This window comes from Pholcus phalangioides, unplaced genomic scaffold (genome assembly GCF_987345545.1).
Source record: "Pholcus phalangioides strain wild (caught in Gottingen) unplaced genomic scaffold, Ppha-v1.0 ptg000003l_1, whole genome shotgun sequence".
In the NCBI taxonomy this organism is placed as follows: domain Eukaryota; kingdom Metazoa; phylum Arthropoda; class Arachnida; order Araneae; family Pholcidae; genus Pholcus; species Pholcus phalangioides.
Window position 1 is genome coordinate 29,824,885 of NW_028301596.1, and position 17,432 is coordinate 29,842,316.

Here is a 17,432-nt window from a genome sequence, read left to right on the forward strand (position 1 = left end):
CAATTCCTGTAACTGAAAATGTACCACAAGATCCAGAAGCACTTTCCTTTTCTATATGATTGACTCTAGTATCCAGATTACCTGTTCTCATATTACTTATCTCAACTCCGTTCTCATTTTCAGGACAGTTCCTTTTTACATGGAATCTTGACAAACAAATGAAACAACCTTCCTCTCGAAGAGGTTTCCGATCAGAATACCTTCCGGAGTCAGAATCACAGAAATGTTTATTTTGCTGATTATCATTAAAATCTCTTGCCAGAAAAACTTGTCTCTTTTCCTGAATATCAATCACTGTTACTTGTCGCACTTATCTATTTCTCTTGCAAGTTCAACTGCATCTAACCAACCGTCCGTTTTTTTCAACTGTATACAAGTTTTGATGTTTGGGGTAAGACGTTCTTTCATTTTGTCAATGATGACCAACTGTTTCAAATCCTCAAACGTACTAATTTTCCTCGACTTGAGGTATAAATCTACAGCTGTTTTAGTCCTCACACCTCAGTGTAGGCGAAAGTCTTGATGCTCGTTCGCTTCTGCCGATGATCAAGCTTTCACGTATCTATTCTGATGTCTTGAGACACTGGTGACCACCCAATTTGTGATCAGTTTTGATCCTTCTCTGCACGATTTATTCCTGCGATCACCTTTGCACAAAAATAGTCAGTTTCCATTTCCTTTCATTCAGTATAATAGTTCTACTGACCGCACTGCTGACACCACTATGTCGGGTTCATTTTCGACTATTGATTGGCTTCAACCACAAGCAGTGTCCCTTTTTTGATATTTGATTTAATCATAATTTTTAACAATAAACATTAAAATACTAACACGTCCTCCTAACTTACAACGAGCCTTTCAAAGTACCTCCCGAATCCACAGGAGCCACTCTCTAACTAAAAGAAAAAACACCCAGCTTCTTTTCTCTTCTCCACCAAGGGCCTTTCTCTCCCCACCCACGCTTTCTAATCCCATCATGCCTCTTCCCGATGGGGGAATGCATTTTTTTCATAACCATCATGCATACAGAAAAAACTATATGATGAAGAATTTTAAATCCATATTTGAATTCAGTACCCCAAAATCAGTCTAGAAAAACTCATTTCCCTCATGTTAAAAAAAAGATAAAAATTGTTACCAGTGTAGTTTGTGCTTAAAAAAAAAAAAAAAACTAACGGACAACGCTTGTTTCCCAACTTTTCTCAGATGTTTTAATTCAAATATCTCAGCGAAATATCGCACTTATCAATCTGAAACTTTTTTGTTGTTGTTGCGCCAGGAAATGGGCAACAACTTTCTAACTGGGTTTTTGAACAAATAGTATAAAAGTTATTATTTTTTAATAAGTATACAGCCCTTGCGATATGAATGACGTATGTGAAGTCTACACGTTATTTGGATACTTTTCACACTAGAAGTGTGTCTCTAAGATCAACGGTTTCCCAGTAATTTGCAGCAAGACGACTTTCCTGTGCACCCTGTATATGCAACAAATCCATAAGGTGAAAGTATCTTGAACACACGCTATATACAGAAGCTGGTATCTATAACTGTTGATGTAAGACATGAAAAAAAGAAAAAACTGTTTTATAGTAGTTTTATTTAAATTATTTTGTTGCGTCACAAACAATTTGTAAAATGCCAACTTATCAGGATTTCGTATTGAACTCTCATTCAATATTTGTACATTACAGTCGCAGGTAAAAATTCTTTCGGGGACAATGAACAGTAACCATAACGAAAGCATCACAGATGAATTCCCACTCTTTATGTACACTTGCATACATAAGTAAATATATACATACACATATATACATATAATAATATATATATTACTTTAAAATATGAGTTACATATGTACAATATTGTTTCTTTGTACAAAATTACACTCTACAACAATTCAAGGCTTGTACAGAGCATTCTCTCTCTGCGGGAGAAAAAAAAACTAACATTTCCATTCATATTTTCACAGGGATGACCAATACCCGTTATGAACCTCTTAAAAATGATATCACACTGAATTTTTCAATCTCTGTATTAAATGTCAATTCATTTGAACCACTTGTCTCCCCCCATCAATACCACACTGAAAATATAGCCCTGCCAGCAGGTTGCTTACATCGTAAAACCTGTTGGGAAGCACGCAATGAGTCTTTGCGAAATGTAGATCACATTCCGTTCGATTTTCAGTCATGAATTTGTAAGATAAATTAATTTGGTACAATATATATCGGAATTCTGCTGATATTCTCATTCAATATAAATTATAATTTATAATCAGCAAAATTATTTTCAAGTTCAAAAATTGAGCATAATCAAATCATTTCAATTTCACATAAATTTTGATGAGATAAATCTATATACAAAAACTTGAATAAATTTATGTAATCATAGTCCTGTCACCAGTAACAAAAGCTTGTCGAAGTTCATCATATATAAATATTCACTTTTGCGGGGAAAAAAATTAACAGTGTATCGTTTGATAATCATCTACTTTAGAACTTATAATGTAGAATTTTAATCTTAGTTTCTTTTGGTGAAACTTACTTAAATAATAAGTAATAGGCACCTTATTATAAGCAAAATAAAAATGGGTTTCGAATACTCTAAACTTACATAAATGAATGTAATATGTCGTCTTGTTTCTGTCATACTTATAACGATTGTGGGCTAACAGATTCAAAACGGGTCTTCGAATGGAAGTAAATCGAGAATGCTCAAGCTTGGGACACAACCATCCTTTCAGATTGGTGAGTCTAGGACTAGAAATACAGATTCAATGTTTCGTTTTATAGTCACTACTAGAACTGTGTTCCCCCTTTTGCCCATCAGAGTTTCTTCTCCGCCACGAATCACTGTGTCCTTGGTAGGAACCATAGGGATCAAGGGGACTGTGATTACTCACACCTGGCGGTGGTGGTTGTTGTACTGAAACCTGTGGTGGTGTATGCATCATCGCAAGAGGCGACCCATAACCGTAGCCACTATGTGCTGGAGGTGGCGCTGGCAGATAATGTCCGGGATGCATACCATACGGGTGGTAGGAAGAGCTGTGATGACCAGAAGCTTGGTGGTACCTTAGCAGATGAAATTGATAGAAAATATAAACATTTTAATAATAAACCTATGTTTCTTTTTCTTTAAATTAGAAAAAATAAAATTCATCAAGCCATTTATATGGTCTTTTTGCCGCTCAATGATAATACCATATTTACCCAAATATAAGACCAGGGCAAAAACTGGGATGGGGGAGCAGGTAAGTCTCTGGTGCCCTGGACACTGAATTCACCAACTGCTGCTTCTACATTCCAAGGGGGTGCCAAAATGCTGGTTTGCCCTCGGGACAAAGTATATAGTTGCGGCCCTGTATAAGACAACTTTTTTTCCTTCTCAATTTTTGTCCCAAAAGGTACAGAGTGTCATCTTTATATCAGTGTATCACATACCCAAGGAGAAATTCAGTAACTTACCATTACAAAATTCCTTGACTTATTTGATGATTTAACAGCTTTATTTTGCAACATTGGTGATTTAACATTCAATATATGGCTGCTTTGGCAATTCAATACTAGCTATTTATTGACATTCACAAATTAAACTCATTATTTGACGGAATAGCTCTTTTGCTCACAAAATGAAATATTTTGTTGAGATTTTATTCAATGATGATCAGCCATAAAACCCCCAGTTGTTTCTGCTGCTTACTGGCCACCACTGCTGCACAATCACACTTATCTGACTTTCATGATTGGAAGCTCGATAAGGGAATCGTGACTTTTGGAAATAATATTGAATACGGGAACTTGCTGGGAAAAATCCAAAATTGATTTGTAAAAAAAATCAATGACCTTTCTTATATATATTTTGTGAGATTTTTTCACATCTGTAACCTTTTCATGATAGTATGCACCCTGTTGTGAAAGGGGGAGGGGAGAAATGCATGCCCCTTAACCTATTCAAAATAGTTGACTTATATGTAAAATATTCTTGTATTCAGGTAAATATGGCATATAATTATAAAGAAAACTTGATCCATTAATTATTCAGAACAAATTTGTATAATAACACATAAACCATAATAAAAAACAAAACCATAACAATATCAAAAAGACTCAACAAAACAAAAACCAGCAACCTCACGATAGTTGTATTTATACTAAGCTACAGCCCCTAACATATTATTTGATAGTTTCCACAAAAATTATCAGTTTATGAATGACAACTGAATTTTATACAAAAGAAAATTTCTCTATTTGAAGGGAGAGTTTTTCACCTGTTGTTATGTCTATCTTGACTGTATGGATAATCTGCTGGTGACCTGTTATGCCCTTTTCTGGAATCGTATGAGCCACCTTTCTCTCTGGAATATCCTCTGTAATGATCCCTTTTGTTGTACTCACTATTATACCTAAGAAAAGGAGAACCTTATTTTTAATTGGAGATTTGTTTTGGCGCAGTTTGACCTAACTGGTCTATCTGGTTCCAGTAAAACTAAAATCCAACCCACAATCCAAAAATGTTCACCTGGAAATGCCCAAAAATGTATTTTAAATTAAAGAAAAACATATATAAAGGGTGTATAGCTAACTCCTTGAACTAAAATTACTGGCAAGCCGTTGATTCATAGGAATACTTCCAATTAAAAAAAATTTCCAGATAACGTTTAACATTCAGATATGCCATTCATGTTACAAGGAAACTAAAATAAAAAAACTAAAATATTAAACTTTTTATCAAGTCCCAGTGAGCCCAAACACCCAATTACAAAGTTGTTGCACTGTCTCTCTTGATGCCAACGAAAGAAATTCATTGTTTTCAAGTTTGTTGAGATCTTTGAATTAAAAAAAAAAAATAGAGAAAAATTGGGGAACCATAAATGAGGGGTAGGAAAGCATTTTCCATTAGTTTAAACTGTTTTCTCTTCATTTTTAGAATTAAAATATCTCAGTGAATATTGTGCTTAGAAATGTAGAATTTTTGTTGGCCTCAGGAGAGTCAGGGCAGCACCTTTCTTATTGAGTTTTTGAGCATAGGGTGCCCATATAAAAAGTGAATTTTTATATTTTAATAACTATGCAACCCTTGAAATATGAGTTATCTCAGTTCTACATGCTATTTGAATACTTTTTCTAATTGGAAGTATGCCTCTAGGATCAGTGATCTGTCAGAAGTTTGCAACAAGGGGTTTGAGGAGTTAGCTACATTCCCTGTACATAAAAAAATTTTGGTATAAAAAATAACAAAAACTCAAAGTGGATTTTGTTGTAAACTATTGTCTCATAGCAGATCAAAATGTTTATAAAATACAGATCCAACAGTGATAAAATGTTTGAACATTCTAAAAAATGGAAAAAAAAACTAGAAAAGTATTGATTCGAAAATACATTAATAAATAAAAGGTGAATTGTTCAAGACTGCGTGAAAATAAACCCACTACTACTGCTTAACTGTGCACACACCTTGTTACCATTCCTATGCAGAATTTCTAACGAATTGCTACATAGTAGATTGTGTGATACATGTGTAACACATTTTATGTTGCGAAAGTTTAGGGTTACCACCCGTCTTCCTTTTAGATGTAATTTCAAGCATCCTTTTAGGTTTTAGGAAATTTGTCCCTTTGTCCTCCTTTTCAGGTTTCTGGGATAATTTTTTTTTTTTCACTCTCGAACAAATAATTCTTCATTGGAACGAGTGTTTGCATGTGTGCTTTTCTCCCACGCATTTTTACACACTTTGACCACTGCTCCTGAAATTCCCAGACAAATCCAATTTGCTTCAGAGCAGGGCAGATGCTAATCTAATGGCCCAGCTTGTCCCACGATAAAAAAAATTCCATGCTTCTAAAATGCAATATTCGCAGAGATATCTGAATTCAAAAAATTGGAGGAAAGTTGGGCAAGAAAAAGAAAAAACTAATGGATAACTCTTCTTTCCAAACTTTTCTCCAATTTTTGAAATTCAGATATATCTGTGAATATTGCACTTAGAAATGTGGATTTTTTCTGACATCACGAAAAACAGGGCAAAATCTTTCCAATTGGTTTTTGGGCACAGGGTGTACAATAGAAAGTGGCGCATATATAGAAAATTTATTTTATTTCAATAACTATGCAACTCCTTGCAACATGAATGACGCAGCTGAAATTTTTGACTTCCCACATTTATATTTCGCAGGAATGGCTTTAATGTCTGTCACCATTTTGAGAACTGTTAGTTGATTGTGGGACACTATGTAGATAGTGTTTGAGGACAAAGAGTTAAATGTGTCTTTCAGTGCACATGTTATACTTTGAGAATAAATTATGTATGCAGTTCAACACAACAGGCAGAACAGAATCAACCCTGTTCGAATTCCCAAAAACAAAAATTTCTTGGAACTAGCCATTTACCCAAGTATCCGAAAGCAGAATGTTTTGCATTGTTCTGCAACAAACCCTTGGCTGACTGGAAATGTTCTGCGGTAAAAATCCCCATAATAGTGTTTTCCTGCACTTTTTCTTAAAATACTTCCAGATTGTTCCGAGGTAGAGCTAATTGTTTTAAAGATTTTGGCATATTCTGCTTTGGGGCCAAATACCTTTGTTATATCGGTCACAAAATTATTTCATTTTTATTATAGACTAGCTGATATCCGGCGACATTTCCCGCCTCGTAAAAAATGTATGTAAGCATAGCTTATTAATTATTTCTTAATCAAAAAAAATTTCTGCATAAAGCAAGAAAAAATTACTTTTATTTTTAAATAGTTTAATTAAAAACTTCAGGCAATCACTTGTGGATAACAATATATTTTGTTTTTCAATCTGGTGTGTACATGTACAAATATTTTGGATTACCAACATGCAAACAGTCCGTGTGAAAAACAGGGCTCAAGTAGGTTGATACCCGGCACTGCCAACGACTGGCCTTGCGCTTTGTTTATTGCCATGGCAAAAGCTAAATGAATCGGGAACTGTAATCGCTTGAAAGTGAATGACATTTCTGTTGCGAAACAACGGGGTGGGTGGACTGGATACATAGTGTAAGTGAAATACACTAATCACACAAGGAAACGCACGTCCTTCATCACCACACTTTATTTACGGGAGACATTCCACTTACCATGTTGTCAAAGGGAGAACAACAATACTCTTCATGCTTTTCGCATAACCAGCCATTAAAAAGGCTTCACATTTATATCGTAACACTCCTCCTTGCCAAAGCATGACGAAAGGAAAAATAACGTTGATGCGCTTCATCCTCCTTGCCTGCAGCTGGACTTCCTAGCCTTTGGTTCATTCTGTTCCTTCTCGTCTTCTTCGGCACCGTTATCGAAGTCGGATTCATAGTTCTTCAATTTCTTACCTTGGTGACCATCATCGTGTTTCTTGGACGGCAAAACTTCATCCTCTTCTTTCTCTCCAATACCATTTCTTCGTCCTCTTTTGTCTGCCGGCCTACGGCCTTTCGCTTCGGTAACTTTGATTCATAATCTGAATCCGAGCCGGTGTCGTCATCACTGTCCTCCTCCTCGTGTTCGGAACCTTCTTGCTCGTCATCTTTAGCTTTTGTCATCGTCGACTTGCGCTCGCGATTTTTCCGACTGGCTTCCACGTCGGCGGTACCATCCTTGTCGGAGTCGTCGTCTTGGTCGCTTTCCTTGGCAGCTGTATTAGCTGGTCTTTCGCGCCTTTTCCGACTAGAGTTATCGTCGTTATCAGTCGTCTTCTTAGCCGATCTAGTTGTCCGACCACGTTTCCTGGTTACCGGTTTCTCTTCAACGACAGCATCACTCACTTTGCCAGCTTCCTGAACAGTCACTTGTTCTGCTTCTTCTTTTATAGCTGCTCTCCACATTTCTGCATCAGATGATTCCATCGCTTCTTCGATGGTGGAGGGATCCTCGATCCGAATATCAGCATTAAACTGCGCTTCATTGACAGCTTTGTATGACACTGGATTCCCATAAAAACTTGTATTTCTTCTTTGTCTCTTGCTTCTTCTAACATCTGGAGGTTGATTCGCAGTGGGTGTAGGCTGTTTCGAATTTCCAACCATTTGCTCAGCATGCTTCAAGTCGGGCAATGCATCCCTTAGAGGGGTTCCAGGAGGTGTCACTTGTACTTCTTGGTCATTTAGATTGACTATTAAATCACTTCCTTTCAACTGACAATCTGTTTGACTCCTCCTGAATGGAAAAACAGTCTCATCAAACCTCACATTCCTACTGGGGAAAAATATGTCTTCGTCTATGTTCCACAACTTGTATCCCTTGACCCCTTCAGGGTATCCAATGAAAACGCATTCTTGTGAGCGCTTTCCTAACTTTCCCTTTACTTGCGTTTATCGATGTGCGCATACGATTTGCAACCAAAAATTTTAAGATGACTAGTTTTGACAGGCCTTTTGGTCCATAGTTCTTCAGGTATATCTCCCTGGATAGCTTCAGATGGGCATTTATTCCGCAAATAACAGGCGGTAACGACGGCATCTGCCCACAAGTTGTCTGGGACCTTCGAGTCTAGAAGAAGACATCTGGTCATGTCGAACAGGGTGTGATTCATCTTCTCAGCTACCCCATTCTGCTCTGGAGTTATAGGGACCATGAGCTGCCTCGATATTCCATTCTTGTTCAAAAAATCGTCAAATTCACGACTGATGTATTCCCCTCCATTGTCGCTTCGTAGAGTAGCGATTTTAACTCCATGGAAATTTTCAACAGTCCTTTTGAACTCAATAAATTTACTGCATACCTTGAGTAGTCGTCAACAAAGGTGACAATATACCTTGACCCTCCTTTAGATGTAGGCATGATAGGTCCTGTGACATCACTATGAATGAGCTGAAGTGGCCTCGATGCACGTTTGGTCTCTCCTCTCCTTTAGGGAAAGGAATTTTTCTCATCTTTCCAAGGACACAAGTAGAGCAAATATTTTCATCTTCCATTGCTTCTGTGCAAATGTTGACAGTGTCATCCTGCTTCATGAGCTTCTTCACTGCATTCAAATGAAAATGTCCTAAGCGTCGGTGGATAAGATCCTCATGCCTTGAGATATGCACTTTATAATTCCTCGCTTCTTCAACCTTATAAAGTCTCCCACTTCTATATGCAGTAAGGATTACTCTATTTCTTTCATTAGGGTCCTTGACCATGGCCTTGCCTCTTTGAAATGAAACAGTCATTCCCATCTCCTCGATTCTTCCCACTGAAAGGAGGTTACCGTCGAGCTCTGGTACGTACAGAACGTCGGCTAGATAGAATGTTTCTTTACCACAGGATTTAACAGGCTTCAAAACAACATCACCTTTTCCAACCACTTCCATTTTCTCGGAATTAGTTATTTCCACTTCGGAATTCACAGTTGTCAAGTTGAGAAACTTATATTTTTGTGAACACATGTGCTCCGTTGCACCACTGTCTAGATACCAATCACAGCTAGGCTTCTTGTTACCAGCGTTGGCAGTCAGTGTCCGATTCGCGTTCTGCGAAACTATCTCGGCCCGATGGAACGTGTTCTTCGACAGGCAGTTTCTGGCTATGTGTCCCCAAACACCATAGGAAAAACATCGAATTCTTCTCTCCTTATTTCTGGAGTATCTCCCTGATTGTATGCGAGTTTTTCCTGTATCGTCAGTTTTAAGAGCTCTATCGCCCACAGCTACGCAATTCGTTTGCGTATGGTCACGCAGTAACTTCTTCTCTTCCACAATTAGACGCGATTTTACCATTTTTGTGGACAGTTCGTTCTCATCACGCTCCAAGTTCAGTATCAGACCTTCGTACTCTTTGGGTAGACCCATTAACATCACAAGAGCGACTTCCCTGTCAGTGAAACCATATCCACAGGACGCTACCTTTCGATGTAAGTCCATCAATCTTCCCAAGTATGCACTTACGCATTCGTCAGGCCTCATCGACACATTAAAAAACTCTCTAAGAAGCTGCAGTATGTGTAATAATCCAAACTTCGTGTGAATGTCCCTCAAGGATGCCCAAGCGTCCCTCGCTCTCGCACAGTCCGCGATATCGTCTAAAAAGTCAACTTCGACCACTAAAAACAGAAACGTGAGAGCCCTTTCATTGGTTTTCCTCTCGTCCTCCCTCAGTTCTGGTCCGTATCCTGGTTCTATGGCATCCCAGCAGTCTTTCTGCACCAGCGCGGCGCTCGTATACTCCACGCGTTGTAATTGTCCCTATTGAGTTTTGGAATCTTCAATTCCTCCATCTCTGTTAGGCTTAATTCCGCGCGTGTAGAATTTTTTTTCGATCCTTTGTGAAATTTGATTTAACTTATCTACTTCCCACTTACCGATGAAACGTCTATCCAGGAGCCTTCGTGTTGATAATGTGTTGCGAAACAACGGGGTGGGTGGACTGGATACATCGTGTAAGTGAAATACACTAATCACACAAGGAAACGCACGTCCTTCATCATCGCACTTTATTTACGGGAGACATTCCACTTACCATGTTTCCAAAGGGACAACAACAATACTCTTCATGCTTTTGGCATAACCAGCCATTATAAAGGCTTCACATTTATATCGTAACAATTTCTTCAGTGATAATTGGGATACATGGAATGAAGACGTCTTCTCCTTTGGCACATTCAGTTGGAATCGTTGCTTCAATGATACAATTGTGCAATTTCTTCACGCAGAGTCAGGTGCCATCACAGAGTCTCTGTGTCTCCAAATTTCTTAAAAGCATTATAGGTGCTCCGACTTTGAGGGTCAAGTTGTATGGTGGCACACCCGGAATATCCAAAGCGTTCAGAAATTCTGCAGGATACAGAACTATCTGAGCTAAGTCTGTGACAGTGTCAACCGATTTGTAAGATGTGGAGTCTCTCGGAATAATTTTTAGGATTTTTTCGTTGATCTTGTTCACACTGTCATTTTTTTATGCCAGAATCGCTTTCTCACAAAGCCACTCATGGTTTCGGTGATTTTGTTGAATGTTTGGGAAGACTTTGTCAGTAAGTTCTTGAACTGAGTTTAACAATTGCAAAATCCATTTGCAAACAGAGTCAGTCCAGTGCTTGGATCTGCAGGAATTCTTCTATTGCCAAGTTTGACCATGTTTGATGTGAAAATGATAGCAGTGCTGAGTAATTTTGCAGTTGAAACTTGCATGTTGGTGGATAATAATATTTTTTTAACTTCGTGCCAGAGTGTTGATGATTTGAGGTAAGCATTGAGTTTATCTGATGGCATTGAACAGTTTTATTCTCAGTTTTGTCACCTTAGTTATTGTTCTCTGTTGTTAGTGACGGCATGCGTCCAGCTTGCGCTGCGAATATTATTAAAACGCCTTTTAAGCATTTTGTAAATTGAAACGATACCTCTACGATGGGCAGATGATGAGATATAGGCTACATTACACGTACAGAACACCCTGTATATAGGCAAGGAAAAATGTCTGGCGCTTCCCGGGTTTTCTTCAATTACTGGGAGGATTGGAAAAGTGACAAACCAAAGGAATAAACTGTTATAATGGCAGCATTAAAGATTTGACAAACCATTGTAAAGGCATATATGCACGTTTGAAACGCATTGTTGGGAACCACAGTAACCAAAGTAAACGTTCCAAAGTGATTGTTGAGGCCCCAAAACCATTCTTACCACATAGTTTTATGCCCATTTCGGGCATTTGCCCAGCTCTGACGAACTTTTAAAGTAGCCTATGGTTCAATCCCGGTCCTGTTTGGTATATATGCAAAATCTGGCGACGATTGGCCTAAAACTGTAGATTTGTATAAAGAACATACATACATATATACAGACTAACATTTATATATAAGATTCAATCATTATAGACAAAACATTTTCGCACCTTTCTTTACCCCATCCAGATGACTGATTGTTGTGACTCCACCTATCTGATGGTGCTTTACTACCTTGACTGTCTCTTGAGGAGGATGAGGAATATGAACGATTGTAACTATTCTGTTGAAATGATGAATTCTTCTGCCCATAATTTTTACTTGAATTTGAATTCTCATTGAAGCTGCAAAAAATTAAATACAAAATAAATATAAAGAATAAAAATAAAAACCATTAAGCAACTACTATAAAAATTCATTCAATTATGATAATGGTTATGAGTTAATGAATTACAGTAAGGGTAGCAGATCTTTGTCATACCATGGTAACAAGAGCAGCATGCAAAGGTTTTCCACAAAACTTTTCACATTTTGCTAAATATCTGGAGATACACAAATTAAAAAACACATTTTATGCAGGAATGCACAAACTTTACGGATACGAGGGATGACTACCGTTTGAAGGCCACAAACCAATGTCATTCTGCACATGCACTAATTCCTTTTTTTTTTAAGAAACATATTTTGAAGACTGAATGACACCCCTTTAGAGGCCACATTTAGCCAGAAGTTGTGTGCCCCTGATTTAAGGAAGGGAAAAAATTCAAAATGTGGAATTTAATTCCAACTTTTTGGAAAACAGATTCCTTTGAAATACGAGACAAAATATTCGAAAAGTTTCACTCTAATACCATATAAACAAAATAATGTTTATATAATAGGTTGCCTATTAACCATAATATTTATAATTAGAAACCAGTATTTATACCTAGCACCTGAGTGCCGCAGTGGTAAGATGCTCGTCTTCCACTAAAAAATGAAGGTGAACATTACCCATCAAGGTTTATGGGTTCGAATTCCAAGCATAGAACGTCAGAAGCAAGTTCTTTACCTACCGAGCCTGGGGCAACCACTGATGGATGGAGCCTTCATATCCCATCCAGCTCCACTGGTTGGAAATTGCCGTATGGCAATATATGACAGGAGTTTGTGTGCGGAAAAGTATTAATACCTGTTTCTAAAACCAGAAATTCATGCACTTGAATGCCTTTTAGACTTTTAAACTTTGCCGGTAAAACACACGGTGAACCAAGTCTATCACAATCTGCTGATGTAAAATCATCACATACATATAAAATAACTATTTTTATTATTTATTAGAATGGATATTTGGATATTTTGGTTTCACCAAATGAAAGGTGAGTGTACATGTACGTACCTGTCTTTCCGTACCCTTTCTTTCTCATCACTCTTCCTTGAATTGTCATAATACCTCTTCTTTGGCGATTTGCCACTTTTACTAGAATCTTCATCTAACGGCCTTTTTGAAGAATGAGAAGCTTTGGGTGGCTTATCTTTATGAGAAGCGCTGCTTTTTGATCGCATCTAATAAAAATGACAAAGCATCCAGAATAATTAATTTTTTAGTGATTTCCCCCCAAAATCATTACTAATGAATCTAATACTGACATAATGAAAAAATGTCATAGTGCTTGCTTTCCATTTGAAATTTAAATACAGTAGACTTTCAACTATCCAGCTCACGACTATCTGACCAAGTTGAATAATAATAATTCTCCATGATAAAGTGAGGAACAATTTACTTTGCTAAGATGTTTCAAGTGCTATCAATTTGTGTAATCATTTATCAATGAACAGTAAAATTTATTTGAACAGACTTGCCAACCTTGAATTTGCCAAGTCTTGTAATTTGCTTACAAAAATTTCCTGCAATTTCCCGCAAGCATACCGTAATTTCCCATGCATAATCCGCAGAGTAGAAGTCAGTTAAAGAAGAATTAAATGTAAAATTAGCAAAATATGTGTATATTTTTAAAGATAACAGACTGTACACGGATACAACTTTTTCGTTGAAAATCACAAACACTTCCTCAAATTTCTCAAGATTTCATTAAAGGGCGAATAAAATTTATTCATGTTAGATTACAGGACATTTTTTGTTCTCAAAGTAGCGAAATGCCAATGTGAAACTTATTGCAGTAAAATATGCAATCTTTGCATGTTTGAAATATTCATGGGTATAAAATATTTATTCTACAACTCTGATCAGACGTGCCAACTGTTGGAATCTAGAAATACAGAGATTCACCCAGGGGAAGGGACTTTTTCCTGTGGACCCAATAAAAAAATTTGTATTTTTTAATCAATTGAGAAAAAGTGCTCCACCCCTTCCTCCCTAAGCAGGTCCTGCGTAGCGCCTGAGCAGAATATAATCATCTTGTATGCTATTAGGGATGGATAATCTTGGGCATGCGAAGTCATTGATGTCATGACATCCTGAGGGAATTCCCTGACAAGCTCAGGGAAAATCTAAAAAAATTCTGATCTAAATGAAATCGAAAAAATTTTCTGTTAAAATCTGGAGAAATTTTTAATAAATCTGGACAGCAGGAGAAAGAGGAAAATATCCGGAGTCTCTGGCTTAAATTTGGAGAGTTGGCAGGTGTATTTAAATAATTGTTCAGATGAAGTTTGCTTTCTGTGGTTTCCAACTTCAAGGTGTGAATAAGAGCCGATCTCCCTGTTTGTTAACAAGACTTGTTAAGTCTTACCACAGAGAGCAACAGGCTTACAACAGTACAAATATTCAGCCATTATACTTCACTCATAGTGAAATATAGATGGAAACACAAGCATTACACAAAAACATACTTCATGTTAGGCTCACAACACATACAAGCTTCCAAAGTGTCCCAGGTTTTCTTCAACTACCTGCTTATATCTCTTCATTGAGACAGAGAGGTGGGCCATAATTTGGTTAGGAGAAGGTATAAAAAGGGTTGTTTTAATGGTACGAGTGGGGTAGGAAGCAAGCAATTAGAGAACTCTAGCCTATCTAGCTTTTTTGTTATACAGCCTGCCCTTCTGCCACATCAGGCTGGATAGTCCAGAGTCTATTGTATTTGATATGTAAATTTGAAATAGAAAGCAAGCACTGTGATATTTTTTTTATAAAGTTTTATATTTCTTTATAATTTTTTCACTTAGTTGGTGCGTTTTTAGAAAATATTTTCCTGATTGTAACTGTGTATGTGCATGCATATTCTCAATACAAATCTACAGTTTTCAGCCAATCTTCGAAAAGTTAGCATGCGTAACAGGAAATGACTTAAATACAAATACAAATACAAATACAACGCCACAACAGGCAAATTGCCCAACGAGGTGGCTGACTTAAGAACATCATGGATCCCCGAGCCCCTACCTACTACTGCTACACCACACATGCACCCCCCCCCCCCGCGGAACCCCCCAACGAATCGGTACATGCGGGAATGTGCGTGTACGTGTAGTGCAACCTGACGTAAAGTTTGTTTCTGTGTAATGCTTGTTATGTGTAGTGCTGTCATCTGCCCCCAGTTTTACAAACTATGAGTGAAGTGTTATGGTTGAATGATTTACCGTTGTAGGACTGTTGCTCTCTGTGGCGAGACTTTTTAACGGGAGATCGGCTCGCATTTGCGTCTTGAAGTTGGGAACCACAGAAAACCAACTTCAGTGGGGTTCGAACCCGGATCCTCGCATCACGAGTCCGGCACTATAACCACTCGACCACCACAGCGGCCGGTCTTCCGGTCTGCCACACATTTCAAAATAATAGTATAGAAATTTGCAATTTTAGAGTATTTTAAAAATTATGTAAAGGGTTGTTTCTTTTCTGCAAATGGAAAACACAGTTGTAAGAATTCAAATAGAAATTGATTTATAAGAACTTTTGCATATGAAAAAAAAAAATGAAGCACGTATGCATTGTCTCATTTATGATAAAACCGTAACAACCTTCAAAGTATGCAGTATATTATGCCACTTTATTTAGAAATCCTTATGAATCCTGAGGTTTCTTAATCTAAGCATAAAAAATCCAATTATGAATAATGTCTGAATATGTCCGGCCCATTAAAGTTTTTTCTTTTGCTTTTTGGCCCGCTCCTAAAAAAGTTTGTCCATCACTGCATAATGCATGTTTGATCCAATGAGAAGGTGATGCAAATTTCTCACCATGCGTGTCAATTAAAATCCCATCGTTACTCCAACCAGTGTATGTGTAATCGTCTTTAAAAAGCCTCGGAGCTGTGAGAACAACCATTTCTTCCCAATGGGCTTCAAATCAGGGTGCGAGTTCTTTCAATGCTTTCGAAGAGAAGGAGAGTGCAGACAAGTGTATGTGACTTGTTGGAGTCACAGGTTCGGATTATAGGACAAGTTTCACAGTACTGAGGCGAATTTTACCGTTTCCACTTCAAAATATGGAAGACAGGAGGCAATACCACTAGAACATGAAACATGTTCATTTCTGACAACATAAATATGCTATAGGGTCCGCATTTACACTCAGAACACACATTCCGGTATGAGCCGATTCGTTAGAAATTTCATTTAGGAATATGTACGAGGTGCATTTACGGTTAAGTAGTAATTTGTTTCAGTGCTTCGGTTATTTTTTTAGATTATTCTCCGGTGGGTGCAGTGGGTGGCAAAAGTTTGAGAACCACTGTAGCCTATTCGTATTGTTCTTTTATCAAGAACGAATAATGTCATGCTGATGTGTGATTCACACCGACCATCTACTACGCTTCTGTAAAATGTACACAGCAATAATTTTTTCCCCCGTAGCCCTCGCCACTCATTTGATCTCACTTAACATATGTACTCCTATTTCATATTATCGAATACAATCGATTTCTGAAAATCACTGACGAGCACTGTCGGAACCGATTTCACTTCTCATTCACGAGAGCGATCAACAACATTACTATGAAAAGTGTTTGCTACCATAACGAGACTTGAGTATGATGATAAAAATAGATTGTTTCCCTTCAGCATCTATGAATACAATCAAAAAACAATGCATATAGTTCTTTCCTCCACCACACTGTGGACATTGGAGGGAAGTGAGAAAAGTACCAATTTCTCTCAAGTCGAGAATTTTCTCATCAAATCTTTTTTTCCATTCTCCCTTCTTCCAAGAAATACCACGAATAAACACACTTTCTCTCCAACCCACACCATCAGCGCATCAAAAACGTAGGCACTTTATATATCCTTCCGCGCTCTGTTTGTAAAAGTCCACAAGGTTCTGCTGCTGCTTCCGTTTAGTCCGTCAAGGTTGAAGCGAGGAACATATGTAGAGAAAAAATGAAAATATGTCTATATAATAATAATAACAATAATAATAAGTCGAAAAGTCCATCTCGGGGGATAGATTCGGATATACACATATAAAAGCATTACTTCGGTGGAGGGAAAAAAAACCGTCTTTACACTCGGAGGGGGTGGAATTGAAAAGAGGTCCATTAGAGACCTTTAAACCTTGACTTGCCTGAAAAATAAGAAAAAGGCAAAGTCCGTGGCGTATTTGCCAACCGTTTAAGTGACAACTTCTTTTCTGTTTTCTCTGAAGGAGCTGCTGCTGGAACTTGTCTGGTAGCAAGCAGGTGGGCTCAGCCCTCCTTATGTTTGCTCTTCTTCCATCTACAAAAAAAACTCGTCGCAAGGTTATGGACAAATGTGCGAAAAATTTTTTCATTTGTGTTAAAAAATAAAAGCATTTTTTTTCTCGTGATTCTCCAGGGGGTAAAATGTCGCTAATTTTTTTATATTATT

The 17,432-nt window shown here is 37.6% G+C and overlaps 1 protein-coding gene across 1 annotated transcript in view; it reads right to left on the reverse strand.

Moving 5' to 3' along the window:
• Positions 1 to 1,583: 1,583 nt before the first annotated feature.
• The window catches only part of Chd1 (chromodomain-helicase-DNA-binding protein 1), a 95,784-nt gene continuing 79,935 nt past the window's right edge, over positions 1,584 to 17,432 (reverse strand). The window contains exons 36-39 of the mRNA XM_089247456.1: positions 13,027 to 13,193; positions 11,819 to 11,992; positions 4,274 to 4,408; positions 1,584 to 3,077 (exon numbers count right to left, since the gene is read on the reverse strand). Of these exons, the coding sequence (XP_089103582.1) occupies positions 2,777 to 3,077; positions 4,274 to 4,408; positions 11,819 to 11,992; positions 13,027 to 13,193 (777 nt within the window). The 3' untranslated portion in view covers positions 1,584 to 2,776. The remainder of the gene's footprint in view (positions 3,078 to 4,273; positions 4,409 to 11,818; positions 11,993 to 13,026; positions 13,194 to 17,432) is intronic.